This window comes from Hypanus sabinus, chromosome 6, assembly GCF_030144855.1.
Source record: "Hypanus sabinus isolate sHypSab1 chromosome 6, sHypSab1.hap1, whole genome shotgun sequence".
Taxonomy (NCBI): Eukaryota; Metazoa; Chordata; class Chondrichthyes; order Myliobatiformes; family Dasyatidae; genus Hypanus; species Hypanus sabinus.
The window spans coordinates 85,788,988-85,808,769 of record NC_082711.1 but is presented as its reverse complement, the minus strand read 5'-3'; the positions used below and the strand labels follow the sequence as shown (position 1 = coordinate 85,808,769).

General features: G+C 39.5%; 1 protein-coding gene across 2 annotated transcripts in view; it reads right to left on the bottom strand.

Moving 5' to 3' along the window:
• The window catches only part of vps50 (VPS50 EARP/GARPII complex subunit), a 200,031-nt gene that overhangs the window by 29,925 nt on the left and 150,324 nt on the right, over positions 1 to 19,782 (bottom strand). For both annotated transcript variants that reach the window (XM_059972546.1, XM_059972548.1), the window contains exons 20-22: positions 19,283 to 19,389; positions 14,273 to 14,394; positions 13,130 to 13,210 (exon numbers count right to left, since the gene is read on the bottom strand). In XM_059972546.1, coding sequence (XP_059828529.1) covers positions 13,130 to 13,210; positions 14,273 to 14,394; positions 19,283 to 19,389 — 310 coding nt within the window. The remainder of the gene's footprint in view (positions 1 to 13,129; positions 13,211 to 14,272; positions 14,395 to 19,282; positions 19,390 to 19,782) is intronic.

The following is a 19,782-nucleotide window of genomic DNA, read 5'->3' as shown; positions in this document are numbered from 1 at the left end:
CTGTACAAAACAAATCTATAAGCAGAGTGGGCAGGACATACATCTCATTGATGCCTGAGCAATAGGCAATATAGATTTTCTATGTTTCTTTCAAATTCCCTATTAACTTGCACATTCCAATCGCTACAGTCTCTTCCAGGCCTACAACCCTCAGATACATCTGTATTCCTCTAGTTCTGGTCTCATCATCCCGAGTTTTATCCACTCCACCTTTGGGAGAAGGATAACGAAGAGTTCAGGAGTTTATTTTAACCAACAGTGTGGCAGGGTCTGAATGGTGACAGAGATGGAAATCTTCACCCTCATTAATCTGGTACCTGGATGAGCACTTTTAAGTATTGAGACCTTCAAGGTTGCCAACAGAGGTAGCAAATAAGAATTGCCTAAGAGCTTAGAGCTTAACCTTCAAAATTCCACCGGTTTCCCTCAATGAATTTGTAAAATTGAGCTCTGTAACCAAAAGTGTTTATCCTCAGTGCGGGACTTTTGTCCAGTTATATTCCAGTGAAGTGTCCTAAGTTGGTTTACAATGTCAAAGCTGCTATTTAGATACAAGTTGGTGTTCTTGTAAAATGCCAGAACGGAATAATTACTATTTTTAGTCAAAAACCATCAGGGTGTGGGGCTCTGCAGCTTTTGGAGTGTACAAACTGCCATCTAGTGGCACAATACTGTGCAAATGTTTTAAAAATATATATATTTATTTATTATGTATTGAATTGTACTGCTGTCACGGGAATAAAAAAACAAATTTCATCACACATGAGTAATGATAAACTTGAATCTGATATAGTTCACTACTGTGGATTAAATGGGAAGGGGGCATGGAGAGGGTATATGGTTGAGAAAAGAGGAAGGGAGAGGAAAGCACCGGAGAGCTGTTTGAAATCAAATTACCTTGGCTTGTGTCTCAGGGTTGAGTGTGTCTGTCTCCACCCTGGCACTCCTTTTCTGCTACCTGTCCCACATCCCTACCGTGGTACCCCTCAACATTCCCAACATCTTTTGTTTCTGCCAGATTTATAAACTCACACTCTGCTCCATGTTGACAAATACAGTGCTGTGCAAAAGCCTTAAGCACCCTAGCTATACATATGTGCTGTACAGATTCGCAGCTGTTCATGTGAGAATGCAATAGATGAACTAAGCTAAAGAACACTCCACATTTCCCTCGAAGTAGCCAATTTAACACTCCACAGATAAATGTTTCAGTTAAATATCACACCTCACCATTTTTGCAACACAAGACTTTGTTTGCATTCAGATCTCAAAAATAGAGGTTATACAAACAGATACAGTAGTAACTACATTCTGAATGGGCAAGTACATTGTAACTCAGATCAGGAATTTCTGATATTGAGTTACAGATCTCAAAGTAAAGTCAATCTTAAATCAGATCGCTATATACTTAGCTTAAATATGTACAAGAAAATTATTTTAACCTCCTGAAGAGATATGCAACAGTCTATGCGCAACACAAGTCAACTACTCATACAGTTGCCTTAAATGAATCATGAAACTTCTTTAAAACCATTGAAAATCTGCAGGAAATGAAGTGGAAAACAACTGACAATCAATCACTGAAAAATATGATTTTGTTATCAAGGGACAACACAACAGTAGTACCATTTATCGGGTTAAACTAACATTTAAATAGCCCCAGAGCAAGTGTAAATAAGTAATTGTTTTATGGATGCAGATGAACAGTCTGCATTAACATGAACTAACATAACTAGACTTTTTTTTGCAACCTGTGAGTTAATATTAAATGCTTTATGTAATTTGTTTATAGGAAACAATAAGGTTTTGGTACAGTATTTTTCTGATAAATACCTTGAACTAAATAATGATATATTAGTACTGCAATCATATGGAATTGAAAAGACCAGATAATTTAAATTTCTTAGCATCAAATTTCTCCTTTTCTGTGGTAGTCACATAATTGAGAGAAAACTTGAACAAACTGAAGATGGTTAAACTATCGGGGTGAATAGCCCTAGAGAATTTGACAGTGCTTACCTGTCTTCTAAGATTCAGAGGTTTCATTCCCAAAAACTTCCTAATTCCCATCTCAAGTAAATATATAGTGGAAATATTTCCATTATGGCAGAAGTTTTGGCAAATAAACCAATGGAATGATTTTTTTCAACCTAAGTTAGATTGCATATTTTAAGTAAAAACTTCAGGATTCAGTAAGATTGCAATATTACATGCTGCCAATAATAATTTCCAGGGAAGATATTTAAATGCATGTTTAAGGGGTTCACTCACACCATGCCTCTTGCAACATGACTGAAATTCAGTTGCAAACTGGGCCTGAGGGCAATTTAAAAGAGTATTATTTAATTACAGTGTGATAAATAGAAAAGGGGATAAACAAGTGACCCAAATACAAAACTGCTTATTGAGTCAATTAGACAAAAATAATAGGAATTTAATTGAGAAAAATGTTCTGGAATGCATGGAATTACAAGACTAAATTATAACTTAATTTACATTATCCCACTGTCAAGCTACATTTATAATATTTTATATACTATAATAAACCACTCTATATTCTTTGAGAAGTTGCTGGTACCTCAAATCAAGGCTCTTCAAACAAATAAAGCAATAATGGGCTGCAAATTGCATTCAAGCAATTAGAGCCCCTACTATTAGTGAGTCTATGCTGTTCCCATCCTGTTGTTCTTAGGATAACGTACTTAAGAATTATTAATCTCAGTGTCATGATGTCAAAAGGATAACTTTTTGTTTAGTTTTGTTTTATATGCTTTAATTTAATGCTGAACCGAAGCTTTGGCTTGGAATGTAGCCCAATGGCAATGGTTTGTTAGGCTTGTCAGAAGAAGACAGCAAGTAGCAGTTAGAAATACAGCAGAAGGTCAACAAGGGGTGGGAAATGTAGCTGACAGTGCACAAGGGCAGCTGCTTGCAGATGGAGAGAGCGGATAGAAGATTGGGTGGTGCTTGGTGATTAACACGTGCTGGTCACAGATGGGGCTGCTGGGAGGTGAGATCAAAGCTCTAGTTAAGGTAGGTGAATGGAGGGGCAAACAGAGGAACATGTTCACATTCTGGAAAACACAAAACGCTGGAGGGACTCAGCGGGCCAGGCAGCATCTATGGAAAAGAGTACATGTCTGGACTGAATGAAACATTCCTACTTCCTATGTCCCCTGCATTAAAAACTGAATGGTCAAGGGACAGGCCAACTGGTTGGCTTCCAATGTTTCTACCACTGTTAAAACCAGAAATGGTATTTCTGGTTGTGCTTCAGATATTTAATAGTTTAACTTTCATCATGATCTCACCTAACCAGCTGCAGGGAATCCATTTTCTTCTTCAGAGGCTAATTTGTTATTAATTTCTAGCATTTATTTCAATGCTGGAGAACACACTGATTCCTCATTGGCATAATCTGCCCTGCAAGTGTTTGAAAAGTACCTGCTCCAGTACTGCTGTCTTCTACTTTAAATTGCTCTTTTAAATGACCACCAACACAACCCCAATCTATCATCTTACTAGATCAAAATTTCTCTCCACTTTACCTTATTCGCCTTTGCTCCAAAACAATTCCTTTAAGTAACAAAACTCGAATATCAGTCTTAACAGCTTACACTGAATGAACATCCGTAGTTTTCCCCCACCAAAGACAGTCAAGTATTCTTGACTTTGGAACTTATTAAACCAATACTAATTACACAGTATTAAAATTAATTTTGTGATTTCAGGACTCCAATCCATTTGTAAATGGAAATAACATATCTCTCTATTTGGATGGATGCAACACTGTTCCCCCAGTGCATCAGATACCAGCCAATCATGGTTTCCTGACTCTGAGACCTCAACTCATAGTCAGCTTCTTCAGCCTCAGGCAGTTCTTGTGACCCTTCTTACTTCCTAGAGGACACCTCCCCCTCTCCACCATTTGTACCTTCTGGTGGCTCTGGTCCCCTTGCTCCTCTGTTGCACAAACAATGCAGCAGTTTCTCTGACCTGAAAAGGTAGGCAGACAGCTTTTCTCCTTCTTCCTGGACTTCATCCTAAGATCCGCTGCACTTTCAGCAGTGCCAAAAGCATCTTCCAGAACTTGCAAATAATAAGCTGATGTGGCTAATGGATTTTCTGACTTCAAGAACCGCACGGTATCAGCTGCCAGACCCTTTAAACACTTTACCAGTCTCTGTGTTCTTTTCCATATAATCTGGCCACTGCCTCTTCACCGAAGCCTCATTCTTCTTCCACATCAGGGGTGAGCTTAACTCCAGAACACTCCCAGCCTATGGTAACTTTGATTCTCCACAAATACACTTGGCATTCATCAACCAGTGATATAATAGCCAAAACCAGCCCAGGAGGAGCAGCTTTAGGAGGAGACAATGGCACCTAACGGCAACTCCTTTGGTTACATCTTCAGAAACAGCTCTATTTCCAGCTTTAATATCTCCATTTTTCCCTTTCAGGGTTCTTTTGAAGACCCTGACCTGGAGTTACACGCTGACTTCGGTTCTTTGTAGGAATGGGCCCACTCTGGGGGTTTCACGAATGGCCATTATTTGATATGCCAAGGATGCAGCCAAAGAGATTAGCGGATGGAAGGTCGGTAACCCCACTGGACATCAGTGTGTTGTGGGAGACCCGAGATCTTTGGGCACAGAGCTCAAAAAAAGTGATGCAACGGACTCTTAGCATCATAAATCAGCAAGTTGTTTGTTACGTCTCCCCTCTCACTGTGAAACGGAGACACCTCTTTCTCCCTTATTAGGGGGACAGAGAGAAAACCTGTGGTATGTCGAATACTAGGTGAACAAGTCGTCTTTGGGGTACTGCAAGTCTCAGTCTTTGTTGTTGCTTTGCTGCACACTTGAGTGCTCGGTGGTGGGTGCCGATGCTTTTATTTTGCTGGCCCTCCATCCAACAGCATTCTGTGGCATCTTCCCTTGTGCACCACTCCACAGCTCCCACCAAAAGAACCCAAACCAGACTACTGTCCTTTAGAAAACTTTTCCCCATAGCTCACTAGAACTTTCTTTCACATCTCACCACCCAGATTGGCGGCTGACTTACATTCCCAAGTTAGATAATATGGCTTCTTATCTTAGCCAAAGTGAAGACACACTTTCCAACACAGCACTCTGCTTTCACAGAAAACTGCTATTATAAACTGCCTCACAATATAGCAATAGAAATCTTAACCAGGGCATTACAAACACAGAAAGGTGCTCTTTAATCTCTCATACCCATCCCATTCATTGTACCTGTTATGCCCGCAGCCCCCTCCTTTGTGAGAATCGCAACAGCACTAGTGGGGGGGGGGGGGGTCAGTAGACCCAGGAAATGGGAGAGAGACATGCCCAATGCTTCGTTCCCCGGCGATGCAAAATAACGCGACATTGACCATTGTCTCCTGGAGACCACGTTTGTGGATTGGGGACTATGCTACGTGCAAGCCCTCGGGTAAAGTGGGCTGGTTGAGAGAGAGATTGCATCATCCCAACCTGATTGACATCTGAGACCCCGTGAGGAAGTATAAAAGAGGGTCTGGGGGAACAACCCCTTCAGACGCACCAGAAGAAATGCTAACGATCCCGTAGTAGCGGGAAGCCATTTGAAGGAAGCCACGTGTGTTCGGTTCCCTCGCCTGGGAGCCGGTGGCGGGTACCACAGAAACGATTTTCTTGAACTAACAACGGGGAACCAACTTCCCCGATTCAACGGATTTGCTTCATAAAAGACCCGGGCAAGTTTCTTTTCTCACAAATCTCTCTCTCTCTCTCCAACAAGTGAAAACCCAGCGGTCCCCAAAGGCTGAAGCCTGCAGGAACTGAGTGACTTTTATATTTCCATCGGACAATATATTATCCCCTAGACAAACGATCGAGCTGTTTCTTATTGATGGTTATTATTATACCCGCGCTTTTAGATTGAGTAGTGATGACATATATTATCTGAATGTGCGTATTAATCTTATTTTTGTGCCCTTTATAAATACTTTTAAAAATAGTACCATCAGACTTCAACGGACCTCTCTATCTTTGCTGGTAAGTGACCCAGTTATGGGGTACGTAACATATCCAACAATATTAATTCATTTTACTGGTATATGGTCTGTACTTTCTATGTCATAACTATTCTTGTCTAGATTGTTTTAAGTGTTCTAACACCTAGCCATCCAATCTGTCCTCATAACTTAAAACATCAACACCAGGCAACTCCTCTGCACTCTCTCTCAGTGCAAAAGTTTCCAATACACTGTAAGCAAAACTTTATGCAGCATTCCAGTGGTAGTCTTATCAATACTTAACAACGTTGTACCATAACCTCCCTGCTTTCTAAGGAGGCTAATATCCAATATACGCTTTCTTCATATCCATTACCTGTTGCTGCTATCTTCAGGGGTCCTTGTATACCATGTTTCCTCTGCTCCTCAACACTCGAACCCACCCATCATCTTTAATCCTCCAAAAATGTATTAGGATTAAGTTCCATCTGTCACTGCTTTGCCCACTTCACTAATTTAGGATTTACACCCTCTGTACAGTTAAAAATGACATTAGCATCACATTTGCTAATGCCCTAACAACATTGAACCTGGTACAAACTGTGCCAATATACTCTGCCAGTTTTACACTACTCCAGATTGGAGTTAATTGTTCAATCATAGCCAATACTGCAGCATCAAAAAACAAATAACATATTAACTTCAAATGATAAACCAACTTAGCAATTCAAATAGAAAATTCACACAAGCATTTTCCAAGATACTATTTACATTCACAAGCAGTGGACCTATTTCAAAACAATATGCACCACTACCAATTCAATGATGCTCTTTGACACTGGAACTTTATCACATCTAGGGACTATCAGGAACACTTAATTTATTTCTATTGAAATTACTAAGACAAACAGACTTACTAGTGAATTGGTCAGGGGACTGTACTGCAGTTAATCAGTAGTGAACAAAAGTTGTGCCAGGAAGCCATTGATTAAGGGAATTCTACTAAATTAGAATCTTCACTATCTTGTTCAACTGCAAGAAATGATATACTGCAATATTTTTTCTTGATATATATAACGTGTTAAAGGGCACAAGATGCAAGGTGAACACAAAATCCAAGCCTTTTTAAAAACCTGGGTTCTCCATTTATAATGTCACAACCTGGAATAGTACAACCTTGTAACCACTTACTCTTACAGTTCTTGTATGCATGCCTCTTCCACTCCTTTGCCCTACTATTAATTCCATGTTCTTTCAATGTCCAATAAGGTGGCTTGTTTCAATAATATTATGGCTGATCCAGCATTCAGTGTTGATCTCTGGAGCTGTCTGTGCATTTTTACTGTGATAGTGGGGGGTTTCTGTAGATGCTCTGGTTTCCTCCCAAATTCCACAGATGCTATGATAGATTATCTGGTTTTATAAATTAGATATGTAGTCAAGTGTCCAAATATCAAAAAGGAAGTTAAGGGTGCAGAGGGGGAAATGAGTTGCCAGCCTACAGAAAAATGAGGGGAATAGGAAGGGAACTGTTTGGATTGTTCTGCTGTGAGCTGATGTAGACTCAATGAGCCAAATGGCCTCCTTCTATAACAGTAATTCAATGAATGCTTACAATTGTTTTGAAAAGTGAGCCCCAGTTTAGACTCAGACATCTGGAGGAAACATCCATCTTGTCAAGAGCCTTCAACATCTTATGTTAGAATAGGCTGCCTTTTGCTCTTCTAAATTTCATCGGAGAGGAGCCTAGCGCGTCCAATATTTTGTAATGAGGCACGAGGCACATTCTAGATATGAGTTCTATAAAGGCAACATGAGTGAATCTGCAGATGCTGGAAATAAATAAGAACACAAAATACTGGCAGAACTCCGTAGGCCAGAGAGCATCTATAGGAGGAGGTAGTGACAACGTTTCGGGCCGAAACCCTTCATCAGGAGTGAAGGAACATGGGATGGTTGAGGGAGGATAAGAAGTGGGGGGAGGGATGAAGTAGAGAGCTGGGAAGTGATAGGCTGAAGGGAAATGGGCTAGGGGGAAGGTGGAGAATTATGGGAAATAAAAAAGAAAGAAAGGTAGGGCTGGGGGGAGATTATAGTGAGGGGGGAAAGGAGGGAGAACGAGAACCAGACTAAAATTATAGATAGGGATGGGGTAAGGGGGGGCAGGGGTATCAACGGAGGTCTGTGAGTTGAATGTTCATACCGGCAGGTAGGAGGCTACCTAGGCGGGAGATAAGGTACTACTCCATCGACCTGCGTGTGGCCTCATTTTGACAGTAGAGGAGGCCATGGACAGATATGTCGGAGTGGGAGTGGTCTGTGGAATTGAAGTGTGTGGCCACAGGGAGATCCCGCCACTGCTGGAGGACTGAGCGCCGGTGTTCGGCGAAACAGTCTCCCAGTCTGCGGCAGGTCTCCCCAATGTATAAATGGCCATATCGGGAGCACCGGATACAGTATATCACCCCAGTTGACTCGCAGGTGAAGTGGTGCCCCACCTGAAAGGACTGTCTGGGGCCTGGGATGGTGGTGAGGGAAGAAGTGTGGGGGCAGGTGTAGCACTTCTTCCGTTTGCAGGGATAAGTGCCTGGTGGGAGGTCAGTGGGGAGGGATTGGGGGGGATGAATGGACAAGGGAGTCGCGTAGGGAGTGATCCCTGTGGAAAGCTGAGAGTGGGGGGGTGGGGGGAGAGGGGAAGAAGTGTCTGGTGGTGGGATCCCGTAGGAGGTGGTACCTCTGCCCCCCCCCCCTTACCCCATCCCTATCTATAATTTTAGTCTGGTTCTCTTTCTCTCCCTTTTCCCCCTTCACTATAATCCCTATATACTATATACCCTACCTTTCTTTCTCTTTTATTTCCCATAATTCTCCACCTTTCCCCTAGCCCATTTCCCTTCAGCCTATCACTTCCCAGCTCTCTACTTCATCCCTCCCCCCGCTTATCCCCCTCCTTGACCATCCCATGTTACTTCACTCCTGATGAAGGGTTTCAGCCCAAAACATCGTCACTACCTCCTCCCATAGATGCTGTCTGGGCTGCTGAGTTCTGCCAGCATTTTGTGTTTTTATGAGTTCTATAAACCTTATTTGAATTGCTTCTAGCACATGAGCCTTCTTCCTTATAAAGTAGACAAATACTGTACACAATTTGGATGGTATTAGAATCTTGCAAAGCTTGTTTTGGAAAGTCTGTTGGCAGATAAAAGGATGTCTGGCAAGAAGGAAGCTTTTAAAAATAAGTTAGAAAGAGTCATAGGGCTAACATGTTCCTTTTACAGTGAAACAAGAGGCTGGTAAAATGAGGGAACCCTGGCTGAAGAGGGAAATTGAGGCTCTAGTCCAAAAAAGGGAGAGGCACGTGTCGGGTATCGGCAGCTGGGATCAAACAAATCCTGTACAAAATATGTAGAAAGGGGAATTCAACAGGGCAAAAAGGGCTTGAGGTATCGTTGGGAGATAAGGTAAAGAAGAAATCAGAATCAGATTTTATATCACCAGCATATGTCGTGAAATTTGTTAACTTTAGGACATCAGTACAAAAAAATACATGATAAATAAAAATGGAGAAAAACACTGGGTTACATATATGCTTATTAAATAGTTGACTGAAAATAAGTAGTGCAAAATAACAGAAATAAAAAAGTAGTGAGGTTGTGTCCATGGGTTCAATGTCCATTTAGAAATCTGATGGCAGAGGGGAAGAACTGTTCCTGAATAGCTGAGTGTGTGCCTTCAGGCTTCTGTACCTCCTTCTCATGGTGACAGGGCATGTCCTGGGTAGTGAGGATCCTTGATGATGGACGCTGCCTTCCTAAGGAACCACTCCTTCAAGATGTCTTATTTATGGAGGCTGGTACAGAGATGATTAACTTTACAAGTTTCTGCAACTTATTTTGATCTTAGTAGCTTTCCCATACTAGATCATGATGGAACCAGTCAGCATGCTCACCACAGTACATTTGTAGAAGTTTTCCAGTGCTTTAGTTTACAAACCAAATCTCCTCAAACTCTTAATATAGTCACTGTCCAGGTTAGGTCCTCAGAAATATCAACACCCAGGAACTTGAAATTGCTTGCTGTCTCCACTTCTGATCCTTCTATGAGGATCGGTTTGTGTTCCCTCATCCTATTCTTCCTTAAGTACACAATTAACTCTTCAGTCTTGATGACGATGAGTACAAGGTTGTTGCTGCAGCACCACTCAATAACTGGTATATCTTGCTCCTGTACACCCTTTTGTCACATCTGAAATGCTGCCAACAATGGTTATCACCTGTACATTTATAGATGCTGTTAGAACTCCACCAAACCACAGAGTCATGGGTGTAGAGAAAGTAGAGCAGTGGGCTAAGCACACATCCCTGTGGAGTGCCAGTGTTAATTGCCAACAAGGTGGATATGTTATTTCCAACCGACATAGACTATGGTCTTCCGGTTAGGAAGTTGAGGATCCAGTTGCAGAGGGAGATACAGAGGCCTAAGTTCTGCAGCTTTTCGATCTACAGGTAGGAATGATGATGTTAAATGCTGAGCTATAGTCAATCCAAGAGATTCTATGTATATTAAAAGCAAAGGGTAAATAGGGAAAAATAGGTCCTGTTATGGATCAGTGTGTCTATTTACATGTGGAACTATGGAAAATGGACAATAACTTAAGTGAGTACTTCTGTTCTGCATTTACCATGGAGGTGTTCGTGGAAGCTCAGGAATTCAAGGAAAGAAATAGTGATGTCTTGAAACAGAGGTGTTGGTTGTCTTGAAGAGCAAACATATGGATTTATCTACCCAGGTGTACTTATGCAACATATAGTTGTATACTAGGCCATTATGGGAAACAAGGGAATTGCTGGGGCCATGGTACAGACTTTTATATTTTTTAAACCAGGGATGAACTATTGAAAAACTGTTGGGTAGCTAATGTACCTTTAAGAAGGGTGCAAGGAAATGCCAGGGAAATGCAGGCCACAGAATTTAACATTGGTGGTGGGGATTCTAGGACAGAGGATCTATCTGTGTTTGGAAAAGCTAGTACCGATTAGGAATAATCAGCATGCCTCTGGTCTAATTTTGGTAAATTGATCGATTACTGTTACATGTAGTGAGGTACAGTGACAAATCTGCCTTAAGTACCATTGGGTGAAAGATAGAAAAGCATGAAAGCACACACAACCAGGCTCACGCAGATACTATCCCACTGTTATAAGACTCTTCACTTCAATACATCACCAAGGTAGTACAAGTTAAAATAATAACAGAATACACATTAAAGTTTTACAGTTACAGAGAAAGAGCAGGTGGACAATAAGATGCAGGGACACAGCAAGGTGAAGAGACCATGTTATTGTACTCAGGAACCGTTCAATAGTCTTATTACAGTGGGATAGAATCTGTGCTTGAGCCTGGTGGTGTGTGCTTACAGGCTTTTCCATCTTCCACCCAACAGGATGGGAGAGAACAGAGCATGTCCAGAATGGGTGAAGTCATTGATTATATTGGCTGGATTACCTAGGCAGAGAGAAGTACAGACAGTGTCTGTGGAGCAGTAACTGGCTTCTGTGATGTGCTGAACTGTGTCCATAAATCTGTAGTTTCCTGCAGTCTCGGGCAAAGTAATTGCCAAACAGTCAAAGAGGTGCAGAGTGACAGTCATTGCCTGCATAGACTTTTGTAAGAATTTGTACAAGGCCCCACATAGTAGGCTAGTCCGAAAAGTGCTATCACATACGATCCAGGATGAGCTAGTCAACTGGATACAAAACTGACTTGATGGGAAGATTCAAAGGGTAATAGTTTTTCAGATTGGTAGCTTGGTGTGCTCTAGGGATTAGTGCTAGGTTCTCTGTTGTTTGTCATGTTTGGACACATAACATTTGGATGAGAATGTAAGTACATGATAAATAAGTTTTGAGGATGATACCAACCACAATGGTGGTATTGTGGACAATGAAAAAGGTTGTCTAAGGTTACAACAGCACTTAGAGCAACAGGGAAATCAGGCAAAAGAATGAAAATTGTAATTTATCTTTGAGAAATGCAAAATGGTGCATATCAGTAAACTAAACCAGGGTACGTCATACACAGTGAATGACAAGCAGTTGGGAAGTGTTGGGGTATCGCAAGACCATGAGGTACAATAATAACTTCCAGAACCTGGAAATACAGTTACAAAGTGGCAAAGCCATTACCACTCTCGGAGTTGCGACATCATGTTACAACTGTATCTGATATTGGTGAGATCAGACCTAGAATATTGTGTGCAGTGGTGGCTGCCATACAAAGGATGTGAAACTTTCTGTGTCTGGAGGCCTTGAATTACAAATTGAGGCTGAAGAGACTAGGACTTCCCCCTCTCCCCAAAGGCAAGGTGGCTCAGAGGTGACCTTATGGAGGTTCATAAAATGACAATTTGGTTGGTCACAATCTTTCCCCCTCCCCAGTGTAGGGAATTTAAGGTAAGTGGAGAAAGATGTTAAGGGGATTTGAGGGTCAAGATTTTCCATGACATACGGGAAGATACAATTATGTTCAAAATACATTTGGACATGTACATGAGTAGGAATGGCTGGGATACAGGCGAAATGCAGAAAAATTGGTGCCTGCTCAAAAGGACCCTAGTCAGCACTGATGATTTGGGAAGAAGGGCTTTTTTCCATCTATAAAAATCTATGACTATAAATCAAGCATAATTAAGCATGCCTGATTTCCAATTCTTCAGGATTTGATGAAGGTTATTGATCTGAACTAATAGCTCTTACACTTGGACTCACTGACCATTCTACTGAGTATTTTATAGTAATTTGTTTTTTTATATAACATGATTGCCAAAATGGATATAGGAGCACGCTGAAGAAATATTAGTTATTTGTTAGTCAACTTACTGAGGGAATCAAGGCTTTATTTCAAGGCCCCAAATGAAGCATTTAACCATGTTTGATCCTGAAATTACAATCTCCACATATAAGCATCCAATTAAGAAACAAGTATATATTGGAAATTCTTTATTAATTACCAGCCATAGCTACCAAAAGTCCAAGTATTTCTCTAAATTTGAAGGTACAAATCATAGACAATTTTGGAAATCATTCATTAAGTTAACTAAAGGAATAATTTAGAAATGCACTTCCTCACCAGATCAATAAGGCTTTCTTGTATTCTACTCAGTGTGGTTCGTAGCCTGCTGCTGATTAATCCTAGTCCTGTAGATTCATACTGAAAGCAAATAATAAAACCTGCAGGTCAGTTCTTCATCAATGGAGAAATTTATTAACGTACTAATATTATCTAATCTAACAATAAGAGTGAATACAATCTAATCTTTGTTCAAAAATATAAAGAATTATCAGTTTCCATCTTATACTAATTCAAAAATGTAAATCAAGAATGTCAAAGCAGTGCATTAATTATATTCTTCAAATGCAGATTGAAGCATTCTGGTCCACCATTTTGTGGCCTGACAACCCCCCACCTTTTGAATCTGGTACCATTAGTGTACAGAGCAACCATTAAGGAAATGGTATTAGTATTGTGTATTAGCAAATACAATTTATGGATTTAGTGCATAAACATAGCAGTTGTGTTGACTGACCAGATATTTGAGGAGGGTGAAAGGGGGAGTCAAGGGAAAGTAGTGCACCAAATTGCTGCAACTTAAAATATAACAAATTAAAGAAGGTCTAAAAAAAATATAAATTGCCATAAACACTTAGATCAGTGTAGAATCAAGAAGTTTCAGGTACTGATCAAAGCTGTTCGACCTGAAACCTTAACTTCTTTCTTCCTTCCAGTTTTTACTTCAAGTTTCTGTAACTTTGGCCTTATTTATTTAGAGATACAGTGCAGAATAGGCCCTTCCGGTATTTTGAGCCAGATTGCTCAAACCACCCCCAAGAACCCTAATCTAAACACAGGGCAATTTACAATGATCAATTAACCTACGTGGTATGTCTTTGGACTATGAAAGGAAACCGGAGGACTCAGAGAAAATCCATACATTCCATGAGGAAAACGTACAGACTCCATTATAGGGGGCACGGTAATTGAACTCTGATGTCCCGAGCTGTAATGGCGTCACGCTTACCACTATGCTACCGTGGTGCCCAAGCTTGAATCTAGACTTCAGTTTGAAAGCCCAGATGGAAAGTTTATTACAGCTGAAATCAATGATACTTTATTTGAAAAATATAATCTAAAATATTCTGTATTATGAACTGCAATAAATATAATAGATTTCAATATCATAGCAATGTCTTATTATGGTATTTGTAAACTTACCATGTCTTCCCGCCCAAAGAAAGTATACACTGCATATAGGTAATAATCAAATAGTTGTGACATACAGTGGATCACATCAAAAGCAATTGGCTTCAATATATTCATCATCTGCATGTATTTTCCTAGAAATGAAAGCAAGAAACACAAACAATAATGACACTAAATTCAGCTTGCTTTGTTAATTCTCACTCCTATTGACAAAGTAATAGTTACACATTTGTGACAAGATTACAAAAAGTAGGAACATTTTCTAGAATTATTTCAGGAATGAAGGATTACAGATCATGTAGAGAAACTAGAAGGGAGTTTTCTTCTTAGATCAAAGGCTGGATTGACATTTGTCATAGATAGTTAATATAAGTTTAAATAGTGAAAATGAAGAGAAGCTATACATTTCCAGCTATGGGAAGCTCAACATACAAGATCACACAGGTAACCTGAGAAAGAATCTAGAGACGTGGATGTGGAAGCAGCTGAGGAGACACCAGGAATATGGTCTGGAGGCACAGCTGGATTCTTCTGATCTACAATAATGCATGTGCTCTGGTAGTTAGGAAAGAATACTAGCTGAAGAGTAGTAAAGCCAGACAATGCCTGGCCAAAATATTTTGTTCAATGCATGCAAAAATACAAATCATCAGTTATTTTTGGCAAGAACACAAAACATTAGACAAAATGCCAACACAATGGACACATTTCCAAAATTATCACAATGCTCCACACAAGTTATGTATGGAAAAGGCTGAAATGGACTAAAAGCTTTGCATTATATGGAAAAACTCAACCTCCAGAAATAGGGCAAGACCAAATGCCAGATCAGTCATGGACTTTTTAAATGTTGGATACTGGAAGATTTCAGAAGCCAACTCCTGTCCCTATTACTTATGGTTTTAAGAGACGATTCAGCACAGAAGACAATACTTGTTATTGTCAATCTTTCACCAGGCAGGCAGTAATGCAGACTAGAAGTGAAACTGGTATTATGGTAATTAGATAAGAACAACAATAATCACCAAAAATTGTAGATCAAATTAAATTTCCAATCATGTGATACAACAGAAACCTAATAATTCAGAGATAAAGGAAAAAGTTCTATAATCTTTGGTTTAAATAAGTCATTGAATCACATGATCCATGTTGCCTCTCTCTGCAGGGAAGAAATGAAATGAGTCTTTGGCAACCACAGACCACTTCATTGTGATGTGATCAAAGCAGTTCAGCACTGTATTGAACCATAAACCAATGACTCCAGCAGTAAAATTTATCAACTGTGCCCAACATGTGACAGTATTAAACCAAGCAACTATCACAAGAAGCATTGGGGTACATCTCAAAGGGAAAATAGGATGGGAAAAAAAGGTACAAGTTAGATCTGGCTAGTAGCAGGGCTTAAAAAAAATCCCAAGAGGTTCTATCGGTATATTAAAAGTAAAAGGGTAGACAAAGAGCGAATAGATCCTCACAAAAGACCAGCAAGGCTGTTGAAGTATGGAGTCACATGATATTTTATGAATATTAGATTTACTGTGGCAAAACTGATGGATGCTAAATTAAGGGAAATGAGTGATGAGTGATGGCCACTAAGTGGCCATTTTATTAGGTACACCTGTACGCATGCTTGTTAAATATCTAATTAGCCAATCATGTGGCAACAGCTCAATGCAGAAAAACATACAAACATGGTCAAGAAGTTCAGATCAAACATCAAAATGGGGAAGAAATGTAATCTAAGTGAATTTGACAGTGGAATTATTGATGGTTTGAGTTATCTTAGAAACTGTTAATCTTAAATTTTCATATACAATAGTCTCAAGAGTTTACAAAGAATGATACAAACTAAACAAAAAAAAAACCAAAGAGTGGCATTTCTGTGGGTGAAAATGCCTTGCTAATGAAAGAATCAGATGAGAATAGCCAGACTGGTTCAAGATGACAACTCAAATAACCACATGTTACAACAGTGGTATGTAAAAGAACATCTCTGAACACACATATTGAACCTTGAAGTGAATGGAACACAGCAGCAGAAGAACCTGAACATACATACACTCAGTGGCTACTTTATTAGGTATTTCCTGTACCAAATAAAGTGTCCCCTTCGTGTAGATTTAGAGGGAGTTGGGATTGCCAAACGTTACGTGGATTTTCTGGTGTAGTCTGTTTTGTCATATGCTTTTGTGATATCATTCTGGAGGAATGTTGTCTCATTTTTTAACTGCATTGCATTTGTGGTTTCTAAATGACAATAAACTGAATCTGAATTGGTGGGAAGCTACACCAGAAATTGCAGTAGCCCTGGCGGAGATATTTGCTTCCTCTTTACCTACATGTTAAGCTCCAGAACACTGGAGGGTTACAAATGTTGTACCATTATTAAAGGAAAGCAAAGGCAAGCCAAAAAGTTACAGATTGATGAGTCTGATATTAGTGGTGGAAAAGCTACTAGAGGGTTCTTTGAGGGATAGGACAAGGTATAGTTAGGGATAGTCAGCATGACTATGTGCATTAAAAATAGTGTCTGACAAATCTCTTAGCTTTTCAAAAAGGTAACCAAGAGGATAGATGAAGGTAGGGTAGTGGATGTTGTCTATATAGACTTTCAGTAAAGCCTGTGACAAAGTCCCACATGGTGGACTAGTCAAGAAGTTTAGATTTCATAGGATTTAGGGAGAGACAGCTAATTGGATTCACAATCGGCTTGTCAATAGGAAGCAGAGTGATGGCTGAAGGTCTTTCTGAGACTAGAGGCTTGTGATTGATAGTGTTCCATAGGGGTTGCTGCTGGGACCTTAGTTGTTGTTCATTTACATGAATGACTTCGATGTACAAGGCATGTAAGCTTTCTGCTGACACTAAAATATCGTAAAAGGGGTGTTGGACAGGTGCAGAGGAGTGCCAGGGGCAGGGGGAGGCACAGCCCTGAGACACCAGGCAAGATAATTTGTTTCTAAACAATCAGTTTATTGATCATTACAGAATGCATCTCTGGTGCTTCCTGATCCTGCTCCTCCCCTTCCCTTTTTTCACACCATGATTACCCCTCTCTCTGCCCATTTCCCACTCTCAGTCCACAATAGAAATTCATAGCAGAATCAGGTTTATCATCACTCAAATATGATCAATATTTTGTTGTGCAGCAGTACAGTGTAATACATAAAATTATTACAGTAGTTGCAAATGTCTTAGGCAATATATATATGTATATGCTTAAGACTTTTGTACAATAATGCAATGAAAACGAATGCAAGAGGAAAGCTAGTTTACACAAAAAAGTGAATATTTTTGAAACACCATTTTGGTAGGAAAGATGTTATGAAAAAGCAAGTCCTTTCTTTAAACAGCATCAATTTCATACTTAATCACTTTCTCAAAATCCGAGAAGTTAACTATGATTACTTGTTCTGGAAAAACAAAACAGGTACTCAAGGAAACTCAAAAATGTCTTAGATTATTTGTATTTTGAGTGAGAGTTTGGAATACAAGAGCCCTAAAACTTACACTGTGATAAACCAAAATTTATAAGTTCTAGTATACTTGCAAATAATAATGAGCCACTGTCTCCAATGTTAACTAAACAATATAGCACTTATATGCAATCAGTAGCAGTCCAATGATCATCTGGTAAAGCATCATTTGTTCAGTTCAATTGCAGAGTTTCATGAATAAAGAGTTTTGTTTTAAATAGTGCAGTGTAGATCACTAAATTGTAGTTGTACATGTGTGGAATGGTAGTTTAGCAGTTAGTGCAGTGTTTTACAGCAACAGCAATCAGAAGATTTGGGTTCAGATCCCACTGCTGTTTGTATGTCCTCCCCGAGACCGCGGGGATTTCATTCAGGTGCTCCAGTTTCCTCCCACATTCCAAAAGACATACAGGTTAGAGTTACTGTGCTGTGTTGGTGCCAGAAGCATGGCAACACTTGTAGGCTACTCCCAGTACATCTTGGTCGTTGGCACAAACGGCATTTTTCAATGTATGCTTCAATGTACATATGACAAATAAAGACATTCTTTAAAACTCTTCGAGAATATTTGCACATTGACAATATGCATGAATGAGGGCAATGCAGGAATTCATCCACTCTAATCTAATTATAAATGTTTTATTCCTTTTAATAAGCATTAAAGCACATTTTCCTATAACAATAATTAATCCATAATAAGAAGTAGCTGCAGTTGTTGAAAGAAATTTCATTTTCTGGATGTAATACTGATGAAACAATCTCTGGTTTACTATAGCTCATAATATCGTTAATGTTTTAATTTGCTGAACTCACCATAAAACATTCAACCATATTGCGCCACAGTAGCAGAGTGGTTAGAGCAACATTATCACAACTCAGAGCATTCTGGAGTTCACAGTTCAATTCCGGCACTGTTCTGCCAGAAATCTCTATACATTCTGGTTTCCTCCCATCATCCAAACACATACTGGGTAAGTTAAATGGTCAATGTAAACTGTCCAATGATCAGGTTAGGCTTCATTGGGATTTTGGGGTTTGCTGGGATGGCATGGCTCAAAGGACCAGAAGGGCCTATTCTGTGCTGTATCACAAAATAAAGTATCACCTCTTAGGAATCATGCAATAAGTGCATACAAACGGGTGTAACTGTGAAGAGAAAAAACCCTTTAGCTATCTGAAGGATACAACAGGGTCTTTTAAGAGACTCTTGGATAGGTATATGGGGCTTAGAAAAATAGAGGACTATGGGTAACTGTAGGTAATTTCTAAAGTACGTGTTCAACACAGCATTGCAGGCTGAAGGGCCTGCATTGTGCTGTAGGTTTTCCATGTTTCTGTCTAAATGAGTTATTTATGTAGTATGGTAATTAAACTCAGGATTGAATCTCTGTACGTTGGCAAGCTGAATGATGTTGCAGACGAAGCAATGGATGAGCATGACAATTTTCAATTCCATATATAGGAGGGGTAAAAGCAGCTGTAATCAGTTATTTTCATTGTTAATACAAGTTAATCAATTAAATTCTAACAAAGGTTTCATACTCACCAACAAGTCTTATTACATTCAAGGTAGTGTTTGTTAAAATGAGTGTATTGCCTTTGTTCAGATAGCAATCGGACTTCTTTCTACTTTTCAAAGTTTCTTTGGAAACGCTAGAAAAGGAAACTGAAATTAGCAGAGGCCAAATAAGAAGTTCAAGACAAAATTTGACTTTGTGCCTGATTCACAATCAACAGACAGATAATATGGTCTCGCCAACTCAACAATCTATATGAAAATTTAGTCTACCGCTCACAGTATCTGAAATGATATAATGCAAAGTAGTATAATGAGATCAAACCTTTTTGGTCACTCGAATAATTTCAACAATGACCTTTTAGTATTTAACTCCCAACTTACAAATATTGACTAAATGTTCAAAATCTTAGTGCACGACGAAATAGCACTGCATTTTTTAAAAAGAAAAACTTTTTTAAAAAAAGCCTGTGATTTACAGTAAATGCAAGATAAAAAGTTTCTCCTCAGACATCATTAAGGGCAAATTA